The 16,514-nt window shown below is 41.4% G+C and overlaps 1 protein-coding gene across 1 annotated transcript; it reads right to left on the bottom strand.

Annotated features, from left to right (window-relative positions):
• Positions 1–483: 483 nt before the first annotated feature.
• On the bottom strand, positions 484–14,531 carry cratb (carnitine O-acetyltransferase b). Its single transcript, XM_084919450.1, has 15 exons — positions 14,134–14,531; positions 13,631–13,855; positions 12,741–12,859; positions 12,034–12,087; positions 8,949–9,114; positions 6,725–6,899; positions 5,117–5,207; positions 4,791–4,878; positions 4,606–4,706; positions 4,371–4,490; positions 3,663–3,785; positions 2,710–2,845; positions 2,538–2,600; positions 2,304–2,441; positions 484–1,326 (listed from the first exon to the last, which is right to left on the bottom strand). The coding sequence occupies exons 1-15, from the start codon at positions 14,182–14,184 to the stop codon at positions 1,120–1,122; spliced, it is 1,857 nt and encodes a 618-aa protein (XP_084775576.1). The 5' UTR covers positions 14,185–14,531; the 3' UTR covers positions 484–1,119.
• Between the last annotated feature and the right edge of the window lie 1,983 nt (positions 14,532–16,514).

The raw sequence follows: 16,514 nt of genomic DNA, 5'->3' as shown, positions 1-16,514 counted from the left end.
AGACCCCTTCCCCCCTGACACTGGCCAGGAGTACCATCATCCTTGTAGAAACCACTCACATCACAATGAGATAAACTTATCACTCCAGATAATGTTGTATTGATTTGCAGTGACCCTTACCACTAAGGAGAATTAGATCCAAACCATGTCAGCAAACTACCTCCCTTTAGCCTAGACTGAAGGGTCAGCTTTTCCTTTTATTCATCAGGTAGTGGTCTGCTATGATGGGTTGCATACACTGTAGTTATTTAATGTACCTTTCATAAAGTAGGCAGCTCAGATGCTCTGCTGATGAGGTTTGAAAAGTTGAGATCTCATTGTGTCCAGATTTGAACATTGGAGGGGGCGCCCTGGAGCAGAAATCAGATTGGGTGAAAAACTGCGATTCTGTGATGCCACTTTGCTGAAAAAGTGTCAGATTTTTAATGGAAATCCTCACTCTCATACTTTCTTTAACATGGACAAAAGAATTTGAGTGAGAAATCATGTGAGCACAGGCTTTATTAACCAGTCCTGCAGGTTGAGTGCAGAACAAGATCCTCCAAATAAACAAACAACAAAAATTATGCTTATTCAAAATTCATCTCACGATCAGGTCGAGTTCAGACACAAAAACACCACATCACCCTCAATAATTCCTCTCCTTTGGTCCATTCAAACCACCTTTTCACCTAGAAAAAAAAAAAAAAGTTTCCCATTAATTCTGATGAAAAAGTGAAATATGAAAGGTTGAAGGACACAGGTCATCTCACAAGTTGTACAAAGGAGTGCACGCGTAGACGTTTCCGATTAATGCTGGAGTGTCACATAGAGTTGTTTCGCTTTCACCGAGAGACGCTGTGGAATTCGATGCTTTGAAATGCAGCGATGACGATGCAAATTTGACGGCTTAGAAAAAGATTTATCGCTTTACCAAACTTTAAAGAAGCAACAAAAGCACCCGAGAGCTGCAGAGATCTTTTCCAGGCTCTCACACAATTAAATGCTCGAGTGAAATGTGAGTGGCAAGCATAACCCAAAAAAAAAAAAAAAAAAAAAAAGCACCCCTACAAAAGTTGTACAAAATATTCTTTAGAAACAATGTTCGGTATCTCGCTGCTGGATGCTGCAGCAGCAGCTCTACACAGTAGGCTGCAACATCTCCTGCAGATGACACATGGTGTCCCTCAAAGTGCGAGCGAGTCTCTCTGCGTTAGTGTCCTCGCAGCAGTTAAAGGCCGTGATGGAGAAGTGGATGTGGTCTGCCTGAGGGTTGTAACAGACGGCATAGCCGTCAGGAACGAGAGGACCAAAACACATCACGCTGTCCGTATTGTTTGCAGGCATCTGAAGAGACAAGACAGGAGAGAGATCAATAACAGAGGCTGGGCACACGTCATTAAAAACACACAAATCCTCAAATCTGAGTCTCAAAGTTCACTCTTCATCAGGAGAACACTAAGGCTCACCAGACAGCTGATCTAGAGCTTCCAGTTATATCACATGATCTGTACAGATGCCAAGAGCTCAAACTCACATTCTGCTGTTCTCATTTCATATCTACAGTGTGTTTTTAATTGCACATAAAACATCAAATACGAGCACCTACATTTCCATGCGAGCTGGGCCGTGTTAACTTTGTTGATCAATAACATTCATCAGTTATCATCAACAACCTCCTTTATGACTAAAATTAAATGAAAATTTGCCGTCACAATTTATGCTCCAACTGGACAAAATCCACATAACCGGTGATCATAGCTGCTAACTGGAAACTTGTCATCATCTCAACAGCCAGTTGGGTATTTTTTCCTGAATCACACTCATGAGACAACACAACTTTGTCAAAGATAAGAAGGAGAAACAAAACAACTACATTGTTGAGTTCAACCAAGCAGCACAGATCCCCTTTAAAACTGTGCGAATCTGGAACATTCAGCTATACTGTACAAATGCTTTGATATATACTGTCATTTGAAAACTAAGGCATGCCAGAAAAAACCACAAACAATCAGGAGCTGACCCCGGGGCAAAAAAAAAAAAAAAAACCCTACAAAAATTCCACACATCTGACTGTCAACACCTAAAATGAGGAAGAGAAAAAGATTCATTTTGAGGAAACTCCAAGCATCCATGTATGCGTGTGCTGCAAGAAATTCACAGGAACTTCACAGGAGATTATCTGGTAGAAAATTCCCTCTCATATAGCCACTATCATTTGACAAAACAAAAAAACAAAAAACACAACAACAACAAAAAAATTCCCATTTCCTACTGAGTAACAGTGTAAATAACACCTTGAACAAAGACACACACACACACACCTGTCCTGTCCGGAGCTTAAAGTGTGTTGCTAGCCCGTAAGCCGTGTCCATGAAGATTTTGGGAATGCTCATGCCCTCCTCGATGGCCTGCAGCTTGAGCCCCAGCAGGTGGCGGTCAATGCCGTGTCCATTAAGTGCCTGAACAAAAGAGAAATGAAACTCTTGTTTGAGTGTTTTTGAATCAGTTAATCAGCAGCTTTGAGATAAATGTTTTAACATTTATTTAACACTTACCGCTTCAGTCAGAGCTGAGTAGGCATCAACAGCTTCTCTGAACAGCTCCTGCTTTGCTTCCCGCTGCAAACCCCAAAAAATGAACACATTCTGAATCCAAGCTACAAAAATCCTCCAACAGTTCTCTTTCCATTCAGCGGAACAACTTTCTCACATGGTTTGTGTTTCTCACCGATACGGACGGATTATCAAAGGCCAGAATGAACTGGAGCCCCTGCTTCGTGGGTGAGCGGATGTACTCGGTCCTTCCTCCTCTAAACATCCTCTGAGTGGCGATATCGCAGGCAGAACAGACTTCACTGTGAACTCTGCAGACAAAAATAAAGCCAATATCAGAGACACAAGGCTGCTAACAGGCAGAGGTGTTCATCTCAAGTAAGTGCTGCACTTTAAAGACAAAGCAGAAAACAAAACGTAATGATTCTCACTCTTGTAGACAATTAGCACATTCAGAATTTACAGAGAACTCACGCGTTACAACCAAGGTATGCAGAAGAGCATCTCTGAACACACAACATGCATTCAGAAGCAGGCAGACTACAGCAGCAGAAGACCAAACCAGGTGCAGGTGCCACTGCTGTCAGCTAAGAGACAGAAACTGAGGCCCCAGTTCACAGGGGCTCACCAAAACTGAACAATAAGATTGGGAAAGTGTTTCCTGGTCTGATGAGTAAATTTCTTCTGCAACATTTGGGTAGTAGGGTCTTAAACAGCATGAAAGGATGGATCCATCCAGTAACAGCAAACTATACCCAAATAAAGTGGCCGATCAGTGTAAATCAGTCACTCCAGTTACTCCAACAGAGCTCATCCGATCAAGTCCAGGTATCAAACAAGGCGTTAGATTACCAGGTGGACTGGTGTGAGTGAAGAGGAATCTATTTTGTGATTGGTCGGTTCACAAAGCAGCTAAATGGGTCAGTTCTGGACATTACCAGTTATTTAATAAAGTAACTTTCCCTCTGTAATGCAACGGGGTTGAAGTAAAAAACAACAAATGCCATCTGATCCAGTCTGACACTAACCACACCGCAGCAGGAAATTCTAACAGCAGATTAAAAAAACAAAAAAAAAAAACAAACAACACACAAAAAAAGAAAAGAAAAGCAGATTGCTGGCACTGACCTGTAGTAGGCGAGCTGCAGGGCAACCTGGATAAAGGAGTTTGGGCTCATCTGGTGCTGCTTTGGAAGATTCTTGCCAAACTTCTTGAAGTTGAACACATTAACGTCGAGGTCGTTGATCAGGCTGCAACAAATTCAGGACAAACATTTGCATTTGTGATGATTTTATGTTTAAAGTCAAGGTTCAATTAGCAGCTTTAAATAAGCTTTCAGACAGCAGTGTAGAGAGGAGGTGGGAAATCACTAGATTATGTGACAGAAAGAAAACAAAGTTTACTTCTACCTACTTTGACTCACTATTTTAAACATTTCCATATAATATTTTTAAGTCCTGTTGAATTCCACACTGCACGTAAGAAAAAGCTTTATTCCTCAATCATATTTTGGCATCTGAATGATTTGAGAGAGCTCTGAAATTGCACAGGACCATATAAAAAGCTTGGCGTCTGACCAGGAGAGCAGTGGATTATGAAGAATAACTTTAGAGTTATCCACAGAGGCATTATTTCCATCAAGGTTACATAAACAAAGCGAAGATAAATCTGTTTACACTCCTGTGGCCTTCTTTTAGAGCAAGTTCTCTCCACCTCTGTCAGATTTCAGAGCAAATACAAACATGCAGCTGATGGTGTACCGAAAAGGTCAGCGCGCTGCAGAGCTCAGCTCAGAGTTTAAGTTAGAAAAAAAAAATAAAAAATTGGGAGCTTACATGTCGAGGTTCTGCTTGGCGTGCTCGATGTCCCTCTTGATTTCTCGGTCTATGTGAAAGTAAAGCTTCTTGGGCATTGGTAGCGGGAGCAGCGGCGCCCTCTTTGTGTCCGGTTTCTCACTGCAGACAAGAAAAAAAACGTAAACACTCAGAGCAGAAACCCCATCATTCTCCACCTCAGCTCAATTTTTCTTGACTAATTCAGCACATCTGCAGTTTCATTCCAACATCTCACCAGTACTCGATCACATGATCCAGCAGCGTCGCTACAGGCGGACCCTCGGCCGTGGCTTGCTCATACAGAAGACCCCACGAGCCGTCCTCGCCCACCACAAACTGTTCAAACACAGACATGAGTCAGCACTCTGCGTCAGCTGCTCTAAACAAGCCATCTCTCGCCATTCATGTGCGCATTCCCACCTGAAGCGTTTTGTCAAACCAGCGGTTTCCGCTGTTGGAGAACGTCCCGCCGCCATGAAGGACCTGCGCGGCCTTGCGGCTCGCATACCTGTCAATTAAAGTGGTTGCACAAGCAATTCTTCAAGAGCTCACATGCAGAAAACCACAGAGAGAGTGCACAACATTTAAATGGAGCAATAGCTCAAATACGGGTAGTGATAATTGTGCAGTGTTTCCAAACCTCCATAAGAAACAATAATATCTGCACAGACAGCATTACTCAACTGATTTAGCAAACACAGAAATACTCAGTGTGTGTGTGTGTGTGTGTGTGTGCGCACACATACTTTTCATCTGATATCCTCATGACTGGAGAATCCAGACACAAGGAGAAAAGTCCCGTCTCTATCATCCGCACCGATTCCTGGTTCAGTTTATCTGATACACACAGAGACCGTGTCGTTTAAACCCGATCAGCTCGTCTCCCACATGTAGCCGTTATTTTTATGATGCCCAACAATTTTTTTTAAATATCTGAAACACCTGTTGTACCGTTCACATTTTAATCTCCTAGTTTAATTAAACCATTAAAAAAAATTAAATCACACGAGATATTATCAAGTTGATACTTTGAGTATTTCTATTTGATGATTTTAACCTCTCCACTTGTTCCTGCTTATTGATTGCTTCTCCTTATTTTCTGTTAAGTATTGTTTGTTGGTGCTGCTATCACTAGGATTATTTCCCCATTTGTTTATTGTTTTTATTTTATACTATAGAACATGTTTTCATACTTGTTCTCATACATAATGGTATGTTTATATTTGTATGCACCAAAACAATCTACAACTTCAGTGAAAGCAACGACTAATTGTATCACAGACGTAAAGAAGTCATTGTGGAGGACCTGCTGTTTGTGCGTGGCAGCCAATGAGAAGAAAACTGCCTTAAAGGAGCTAAAGCGTTTTTGGTTTTTTTTCCCCTCTTCGGGTTTAGCTGTCACAATCTTTGGCTTGACAGGTTTCTCCTCTTTCTACAGTTCCATCTGGTTTCCAAGTTTGACACGACAACCTCACATTTTTCTGTTTTTGCATTTATCAAGTATTAAAAGGAGTTAAAATAAAAAGAGTCAAACTATTCGACATCATCACTCCTCCTGTCCTTTGCCAGCTCGTACGGTTATTAACATTTCTCCTCTAACAGCTCCTGCACTGTCCGTACACACTCTGCCTCTTCTGTCCCAAACTACGGTTTTATAACTTAATGACTACTTGAAAATAAAATTTATTCCCTTTGAGGGGTTGCACCACAGTATTAAATAAATGAGGATAATTTTGAGCTGTGAATCATGCAAATCTACTTTGGTAGAGTCCAAGTATGAAAATAACAAGATGGAAACATAATGAGTCCAACTTTAGGTAATTTTAAGTGTCTGAGAGTTTCATCCATCACCAACGTTTCAGTTTTTCCAACCAAGACTAATTATTGGGTTTCTGCTGATGCAGGCATAAAACATTTAACACTTAAAACTGCTTTGAGACATGTAATCAGTCCATCATTAAACCGGTGTTACGTCTAAACATGAAGAGTTCTGATCACTGAGCTGCTCCAAGTACACAGCACCCTCTCCTGTCTCCTATGTGTAGTTAGGTTTCTACAAAGCAGATGATAAAACCACTGAGATGGAGGGTCTCATTATCTAAAATCTATAATGAGGTAAAAATTAGCACATCAGAAAAATGGATGCGAGGGCATATCCTATGCTACTCTAACACCAGCAAAGCTTCACCAACATCAGGGGATGTTAATCCTACAGTCAGAGCTTGGCATGAAGACGTTTCTCACATTTTTATTTTCTTAAACTGAGCCATTAACAGATCAGTTTTGTTTGCTCTCTTAAAATAACCGAAACCAGCAGCAGCTTACAGTGAGATAGCAGTGGTCATGTGATCTACCTCTCAGCAGGCGGTTGTAAGCCTCTCCCCATGTGTGGCGGTGCTCGCTGGACAGGATGCCCATCGGCTCCTTGTCCGTCTTCCAAGACTGAGACCTGATCCTGAGCAGCTGCCCGTGAATCTGACTCTCAGTCATCCGCGAGCCATCGCTGTTATAAACCTCCAGCTGGAAGAACTGGAAGTAGGAGGAAAACCATGTCAGTAAGATCAAGGTTTTTAAAAGCAATACAAAACTAAAAGCGGGGGCATCTAAGCTGCACTAAGTGCTTTTTACAGTCACAAAAAAACCTTCAAATCCGCAGAAACACCAACATTTACAGTTATCAAAAAACCAAACAAGTTCAGAGCTGAGATGATAAAATCTGAATTTCTGTTAAGCAGTTTAAGTTCTTTGAGGGTTTTCCTGTTGTGCCTTTTACAAAAACAAAAAGAATTTTCACCTGAAAAACATCCTCAAAAGTCCGTCAGAAAACCGAGGCTCAGTGGATGAGACACTTTTTTAGATCTCGATCGACCGATAGATATCTATCTATCTATATATATTTATTTCTCTCTGCATCATTTTAATCTCTAAGAAAGCAATTTTGGGTTCTGGTGGCTTGTTGTTGGGATTATTAATCTCCATATGAATGAAGTTACACCTCACAGCTGGTTTAGTTTACTCCTTTCTGCAGGCAGCAGTCTCTGAACAGAAAATCAGTGTATGCACACCACTGTCATCAGCATCATGCCTGACTAGAGGCGGAGCTACTTCCTGCCGGGACTCTCATGTATCCAAGCTGTAGCCTTGCAACATCTCTGACCCCTGACCTGATTGTTCTTGGCTGAGGTGCTGAGACGAGGCGCTCCAGCCTGTACTGCGTCCCGCCCAGCCCCACACGTGCAGAGCAGCACAGGACTCTCTGGGTCCTGTATTTATATCCAGAGACTTTCTTGGCCAGCGTTTAGTCACACTGTGTCTCCAACTGAACATTTCTAGGATACTCTGGGTCGACGTGTTCATCAGAGGGCGCCACAACAACACAGCTGCACTCGTCCATTAAAGGAGAACAATTCCTCGACAGATCAGAGTCCATGCAAATACTGCTGACTGCATCACATTCAGTCATACCTCAGATTTTTTTTTGTATGTAATTTGTATAGTATTTTTTTCTTTCTTATTTTCTTTTCTAAATGTACTTGTATATTGTTCACGTGTTGAAATAAATTACCAATCAATCAATTAAATGGTGTGCATATACATATAGATTTTAACTTGAGCTACAAAATGTATTTAAAAACACAAACTTGCATTTGTCTTACTAGTATACAATAACTCCGCTTACTGTCATCAGTCCAGAGTGAGATCTGATGTTGTACTTGTGGCTAATAAACCCTGTAGAAACAGACTAAATAAAAAACAAACTATTTCTATGACTTCTCTGCTGCAGCTCCACCAAACTTTGACGCACTGCAAATGAGTCACGCCCTACATCAATTAAAGTCACTTTGGCAGCAGAAGGCCTTTTCAATAAATCTGTTAACCTTTGAAAAAAACTGAGCCACAACAGAAAGCGCCAGAGGTGAACATCCAGGATATTTTGTTCATTTTGGACGCTGCGTCTTCTGAAAGATGAACAACTTACAATAAAAAGTATAGTAGATGTGAGTATGCAGTAGTCCTTAGTCATTATGAAACACTTTGTGTAGATTTAGTACATCTCATTTCATGTTTTTTTCCTTTCCAGAATCAAACATGTTTTCGTGGTTTAAGAATTCCTGTGATCAAAAGTAACAGATGTCTGAAATGCTAAGAAGCATGCTTTTAAACACTTCTCTTCCTTTCTCTAATTACCCAACTGAACTCAATGTTAAATCAGACATCTGCTGACTGGTTCTACAACATAACTCCACTTATGTGCAGATACTTTACAAACTAAATAAGCTTCTCTTTTAATCAAGATGTAGATGAAATATCCACATACAGCCAGCAATCATTAGATAAAAAACGATCTCGTGGGATAATGTGCTGCCAGAGTACTCAATGTTCAGAAGAAAGCTTCCTGTACGGTCACGTGTCTTCTGTTTGCAAAGCTTGGTGTATCAACAATCAACTTGTAGTTTAAGAAACACAAAAAGCAGCTTCAGATGTGACTGCACAAGACTCGACTTGACTGGCAACACAAGAAAAGAACAAAAGAGACTATCTAAATCCATCCTCTGTCACCTGTCAGGCACGACTCACCTGGTAGTTCCTGACGACAGTGATATGCGTCGGCGAGCGGCGGGAGCGGCCGTAGTGAGCAATGTAGTCGTGTTTGGGGCCGGGGATCCTGCAGGAGGAGAAGAGGAGCGGGTAGAGCTCCTTGCACAGGGGCTTCCTTCGCATGAACTCGACCGGCAGCTGCCCGCTGACAGACAAAGAGAAACACGTCAGTCGTTATTGTTTTTTTTCCCCCCCATCCTTTACCTCTGCTTTCCTCAGTCACCCTCTCTGGTTGTTTCCTGAGTAAGATGAAACCTTCAATCCGGTAGATTGACAGCCATGTTTTGAACAATGAGCGTATACTTATAGCTGCTGCCTCTTCAAAACAGTCACTTAATGACTGCCTGCACCTACAAAGACATGGGTTACCCTCTTCTTGACTGCACCCTGCACTAGTTAAATACACCGAGGGACAATGAATAACATCTCTGTGCAGGATCGCTGATCATCTCACAACTGTGCAAAGAAGAAAGACACCCATCAGTTTTAGACCTGCTCATTGGACAGGACCTCACCTGATAAGACGCTGCACCTGCTGTAGCTCTGTCAGCAGGCAAAGATGCAGACTGTGAAAGTCTACAGACTTCTAACATGTCTCATTAAGACACTGGAGAATCTGATGGCTTATAACTGACTATTTAATTAAATTAATTTAGAAAAGACATTGTTAGTGTCCACTCTTTCGGAGGGAGCCACAGTGATGTTTAACAATCAGAGCAATTCAATCAAAAACAAACAAACAAAAAGCCAATTTTATATAAGGTGACAAAGTACAAGTAGGTCCTGTTTTAGGATTTTTATATATATATATATATATATATATATATATATATATATGAATGCTTATAGAGCAAGAAAAAAGGTAAAATACTTTTAGAAAAGAAAAAAAATCTAGATTTTTTACTGATGTTCATCGGGGGAAATGCAAAGACGTTAAATAATATTAAAACATCTCAGACCCTCCTGCTCTTCCAAACAGAGATCCAAGGGAGAATCGATTGGTCAGCGGACAGTGATTTCTACCCGTTCATCTCCAAACTGTAACCTCTCTAAAGCACAGGTTACCATGCTGATGCACCCTGTTAAGTGGACCACCTTCATAATACAGAAAACCAGGCTTAACCCTCAAGTTACTCAGAAAAACCCAAAATCTGCTTCCCGGTTCAGGCCGGGTCATTCTGATCCCGACTTCTTCCTAAATCAGCCTGTTAAAAACGTTCCACTTCCAGCTAGTTTAAATCTTATCTCCCTGTTAGAGTTTAAACTGTTGCTGCTGAAGTCCACAGACTGTGATAAAGGCGTCCCTCACTGATCAACACAAGGCCCCCTGATTGTTACTCAGCACTGTAACACCAATTTTAATCTTACAGGATGCATGACAACAAAATAAAGTGCAATGTGATAAAAGAGTTCAGATCAGAAATGCACAGCAGCAGAAACTTTCTATACTCAATAGTTCAGAGTTTGTGCAGTGGGAATAGAGCAGAGAGTAGCTATGAAAATGAGAGCGAAAGACAAGGAAGAGGAAAAAACTTTTTGGAGTTTAAAAATTCAGAGCTAAGCTGAATGCGCCGACACTGAAACACCGTTTTCATGCTTCACTCGGGGAGACAGACTCCAGCAGACGTTGCAGCACTGAGCTGCAGATTCTGTTACAATATGTGCAGGCGAGTACATTTAGACGCAGATTAACTTCATGCAGCAGAGAAAACACAAGGCGATGCCAGCCAAGTCAAAGGTCACAGCACAAAAATAGAAGCGAATAAAACCAACTGCAGCACCGCAGCTTAAACGCTGTCAGAGGATTACTGCAAAGTCTGACACCAGTACAGAGTCTGTGATTCCCCCGGGTAATAACCAGCTCCATAAGCTCTAAAGGCAATAACTGTATTTTACTATAGTAACCCCCCAACCCCACCACCACCACACACAGCAGAGAGACTGGGCACCAGTAAATATGACTTGTATAGCAGCTTGTACTTGATCTGCACTATAAGGTGTGACATATTTTAGTTTTTATTCCACTGATTTAATCTGGCATCTGTGTATAGCTTACAGGTTAAACACAGAATACGTGAACCAAAAGAAAAGGTGTTTGATTGAACCTCTCTATAAAAGTCACTGTCATTTTACAGACTTTGGTTCATGGGTTTCAACCAAATGAAAGCTCCTCTTTTACAAGAACAAAGGTTTTAAGTTCTCACTTTCATTTTCTTTCAAACATTAACAAAAAGCCTGAAACAGCTCTTTGTTTTTAACATAACATTAGTTAAATTACTATCAATGAAAGAAATGAGTTTAAGGAGTCATATTTATAGAAATATTTTTACGTATTCAACTTCACCTACACACTCATCTGCCACTTTACTAGTAACGTCTGTTCAACTGCTTGTTAACGGAAGTATCTAATCAGCCAATCACATGACAGAAATTCAACGCATTTAGGTATGAGGACACGTTGAAGACGATGTGGTGAAGTTCAAACTGAGCATCAGAGTGAGAAAGAAAAGTGATTTAAATGACTTTCAACGTGGCTGGCCTGAGCATTTCAGAAACTGCTGAACTGCTGGGATTTTCCCAGACAAACATTTCTACGGTTTTCCAAGAAAGAAAATATCCAGTGAACAGCAGATCTCTGGGAGAAAATGCCTTGTGAAGGCAGAGGTCAGAGAAGAATGGCCAGATTGCTTTAACCTGATAGTGACTCAAGACAACCACTCATCACAACCAAGGTATGCAGAAGAGCATACCTTGTGAGAACTTGAAGCAGCAGGAGACCACACATGGCATGCTACTACATCAATATGGTCAGAAATCTCAGAAATGTTTCCAGTTCCTTGTTCAATCTGTGCTGTGAAGCATTAATGCAGCTAGCAAGCTGTACTTAATAAAGCGGCCAGTGAATGCTTGCTGAAAACTTTTGACTTTCTATTTTCACTGGAGACAATGCTGTTACTTTTTGTACCAGTGTCCTCAGCATTCTTAGCCTTTAGAGCAGAAAAGGGAACTCCTGCCATGTCCATATGTTAGGCGGTACAAACATGTTGCATAAATTAAGACTCACGTGTTTATTTTGGCCTTAAAGTCCAGAACGGCTGCAATCAGTCTGGACGCAAACCTGCAGGGAAACAGACACGAAGCGGTTCTATGAACACAAATCATATTCAGCTAAACCAAGCAGCACGATGAAACCTCAGAGATCATTAATGGCATGATTCATGTTTTTTTTTTTCTTTTCAGGCGATGAGATCTAAAGGATTTAAGTAAAACGGACCCCCTTTTCAGTCTTACAGATGCAGCCTATTCGGTTTATGCGTCTGTCTTTTGAAAGAAGTCAACAGAGGCAGTAACGACTTTGGCACACAGAGGAGCATGACATCATGTTGCAAGCTTTAAATGATAAAAATAAAAACAGCAGGTGTGAGTATCAGGATCATAAGTGCACGATGACACAGCAACACTTAACTAAACCCTTTTGCTTCTGTGTCCTTTAACACTTCTGTTCTGTTTACACACTACAAAGATCTGTTGCTGCTGTTGTACTGAAATCTAAAAATGGCTTACACGCTATGAACTGTGAGGCTTTGAGTGTTCAAAATACATACACCGCGGGCCAACACATCTTCAGCGTTGAGATGCTGATGTTAACTTTGTGAGTTAACATCAGCATCTCACCCTTTAATGTTTAATTTTAATTAAACGGGTTTCTGCACCATCACTTCCACATAGCTGTTCTCTGCTGTCTCTCTACATCAGTTTATGTAGACTCACACCAGCTGGCTCCTCCAGTCATTAAAATCTCTGCGGGGCAGAGAGATAGCCGCGTTCGAGTGCACGGGCAGAGGCTGTCTGCTCTCCAAGTACGCCCGCTGCACCCACCAGTCCGTGATCTGCAGGGGAGACCAAAGGAAGGGCACGGAAATCAGCTCTGAAGTTCAAAAAAAGGACCAAAACCACAAAGGCACTGATTTTTGTTTTTACTGGAGTCTGTGTGTGTGTACCTCAAAGCTTTTTAACAGACTTTTGATGCAAAGTTAAGTCACAGACAAGAAGCAAGATATGACTCCTCTTTGATTCCCGACAATAGGGTATACGTTTTAACATTTTTCCCTAAACTTTGAAATAATAAGTTTGTTTAATGCAGAACAAGAGCTAAATACATACAATATCATAAAGTAATGCTTATTTTAGTGATTGTTTTTAATCGATAGGGGGAAAAAAACTATTTTGAAACACTGTTTTGCAACGTAGTGTAGATATACACTGAGGGGAAAATGGTGATTCACATGGCCTCACTGACATTGGGCAACAGAAGACTGGAAAAATGCTGCTTGGTCTAATAAGTTAATTTCTGAATAAAGTTACCCAGCTTATAAACCATCAAATCACACATTTAGGCTTGCACAGAAGCTGTTTTTCCTCAACCATTATTAGTTTACTGTTTTTTTTCTCTATTTATTGAGAGAAAACGTCCAAACCATCAAAACATCACCAAATTAATGTTTTGTCTACAAGTGGCCAAGAAATAATAATCAAATAATCAGGGCATTTTTGAATAAGTTATTCTAATTAACTGATTCTGAGGGGCTCATGTGGGAGTCACCAATTGATTTTTCATTGATTGAGTCACTTCTTTCCCCTTCCGCTACTCTGCTACACACCCAGTTCTTGTTGAGCCTGGCTCTCTTCTCCAGACCCTCCTGCAGCTGTGGACCAAGCCCGCCCGGCCGGCCGAAATCGTGCACCATCCTACGGGTGTGGCTCAGCTCCTCGGGGGGCAGCAGGGGCTCCAGCGCCCGCAAGTAGCCCTGTAAGGTTTGGGCCAGAGGAGGCACCGGCTGTGGGGGCACCGAGGAGAAGAAACACAGCTCCTGCCTCAGGGAAACCTGCAGGTGGAAGGTGAAGAGGTGAAATAGTTCCTCATTTGAAAATGCTGAAAGAGCAGTAAGTGCATGTGGGCACAGTGCAGGAACTTCCTCAAAGGTTTGACCAAATGCCAGAGAGTGCAGGGCGTTTCAAGAAAAGGAGTCAAAGATATGACAGTGGAAGCAACAAACGCTGCTTCTTGTCCGGTTTATCATCAGTTTCTGCTCATGCAGAAAGAGTATAACAAGGCTTCAGACTTTTAGCTTGACAGCAAGTGTGAAAACAAACGTCGACTCACCCGGGACAGCCATGCTCTGCAGGTCCCTGAGTGAATGTTCCTAAAAATCATCTTTCCTCGCGTCACAAATCCGCTCCGTGTTCAAAGGAGTGACACAAAAAACCCAGCTGGGCCTTTTTAGCTCACGGCAACTTCTGCACAGTTCGCGCGAGGTCAGACGGGCAAAATGAAGCCCGGACCTCCTCCTACTTCTCCACGATGGCTGCAGAGCACAGTCCTCATCGCTCGACACACATTAAGTTTGAACTCGTTTATATTTCGGGAGAAAAACCGAGCACAGCCTGCCCCTTCCTTCGAGCCGAGGGCACGCGAACCCTCACGTACCGTGCAGAAGTGACAAACTGGCGCACGTGCGGACGTGAAAATGTTTCCGTAAACAGCTACGTGACCGAGACAAAGGGCGCAGTGCCGCCCCCGTCCACGGGGTGTCGCTGTTAGGCCTGATGACCTCACAAAGGGCGGGTTTGTTCGACATTGTAACCCGAGACTACATAAAAACATGCCTGATACCACTTTTTACAGCTGCGAAAATGTAACAATAATCGTGTATTTTTGTATTATTTTCTGAATCGTCTTCTAACATCGTATTTTATTAACTTTATCTACTGGAGGCAGTGCAGGCAACTACAAGAACAAGGTTAAATGCAGTGTTCTTGATGTCACTGATGTTACACTCACTCACACAGAGGCCATTAATAAATAAGACTACGATCAAGAGGTGATTTCATGACACCGACATAGCATACATGGCTTGAACAGACTACACTGAATCCACTCTTGAATTTGGGTACCATGTCGTAATCGGGTATCCTAATCATAAAAAAATGCTAGTAAGGGACGCCATCTTTAGGGTGAGCCTGTCAGAGAAACAGTAAAAATTTATGAGTGACCAAATCAACAGTCTGGTTTGTTTTTAGAAAGAAGCTTGGCAACATCACAACATCTAACAAAATCTCGAGAGGGATGCAGGTCATTTTCAAGGTCTACAATCAACAGATGCTGTCATGAAGGTACATACAGAAGGTTTACAACAATGTGTAAACTATTAATTACATGTTTGAGCAGGCAACTATAGGCCACAAGGCTAAAAGGAGCAGCACGGGTTTGGTTCCTGCTCATACCGCATAAGCAACCCAAGGGTTTCTCAAGGCAAAGACATGATATATTCTTGAGTGATCTGAACCCAACACAGCATGCTTTTCAGTTATTCACTACAGGTGGACGTAGTAAAAACCACAAAGTTTTGTCATTTGAGTTTAGCCTTAGCCTTCCTTTTCATTAGTTTGACTTTTATTTTTAATTATTATTATATTTCAGAGGATATTATTCAGGGATGCACTTTTCAAAAGTTCAGAAAAGGTATTACATTATAAACAGCTACACTCTGACGGTGGTTGACTCACATTGATGTAAACATCCAATAAAAAGCGCCATGACCTAAATGTAATAACAAATTTGACCAAAGTGAAATACATTTTCCATAAGTGTTTTAAATTTTACTTTAGTTTTTGAGCTCACAAAATCCTTTTGGTTAGTTTTCATTTCGCCCAACAGACTGCTGATTTCACTCCTTGTTTAGGATTCTTTATTCTTTTTAGGTAACTAAAATAATCTCAGCTGGAGTTTATTGGGAACAATGTGTCTGCAAGGCAGTTAATCATGTGTTTGCGCAGAACTCAAAGAATCCAAAAAGATTTCAAACCCTAAAAACGCTAGAGCAAGGAATCATAATTCAAGAAGCCATAAGGGAATTGAAATGTGTGCTCACAGAATAACTATGGGAGAGGCAACAGGTGGGATCCACGGCTGGAAACTATAGACATAATGAGCCAGGGGAAGTAAATACAACACAAACCACAGAAAACAACAGTTAGCACAATAAAACAGGAAAACACAACTGAACGAGTAACAAAAGTTAACTTAACATAGGAAAGAACAGGTGGACTCAAACTGGGAACTGGGAAGGCAAAGGACAAATGCAGACAAGCCTGGGACACTAAGGAAGGGAACAAATAAGAGATGACAAGACAAAGGATGTTAAACTCGATACGAAAGACCAGCAATCTAAGACAGGACGTAACTAAAAAGATGACAGACTCACATGTGAAATTACCACAGAGATGCAGAGACAACCACAGAACAGAGTAGGAACACCAAAAGAGAGCAAATAAACCAAAAGTCATAAGCAAACAAAGGACTACAGGCACAAAAAACCAAAACAAATAAGGAACCGATACCAGGCATCAGAAGATATTGCCAGGAAATACAAACACTATTAACAGAAAACAATGAACTTAAATTACTTCTCAAATTCCAGAAGAAATAATGAACTGACAGCAAACTCAAAGCCCTGGGTTCAAGACCCAGGGACCACAACGATG

This window comes from Perissodus microlepis, chromosome 22 (assembly GCF_051167445.1).
Source record: "Perissodus microlepis isolate ML-2025 ecotype Zambia chromosome 22, ASM5116744v1, whole genome shotgun sequence".
Classification (NCBI taxonomy): domain Eukaryota; kingdom Metazoa; phylum Chordata; class Actinopteri; order Cichliformes; family Cichlidae; genus Perissodus; species Perissodus microlepis.
This window is presented reverse-complemented; position numbering and strand designations above follow the sequence as displayed.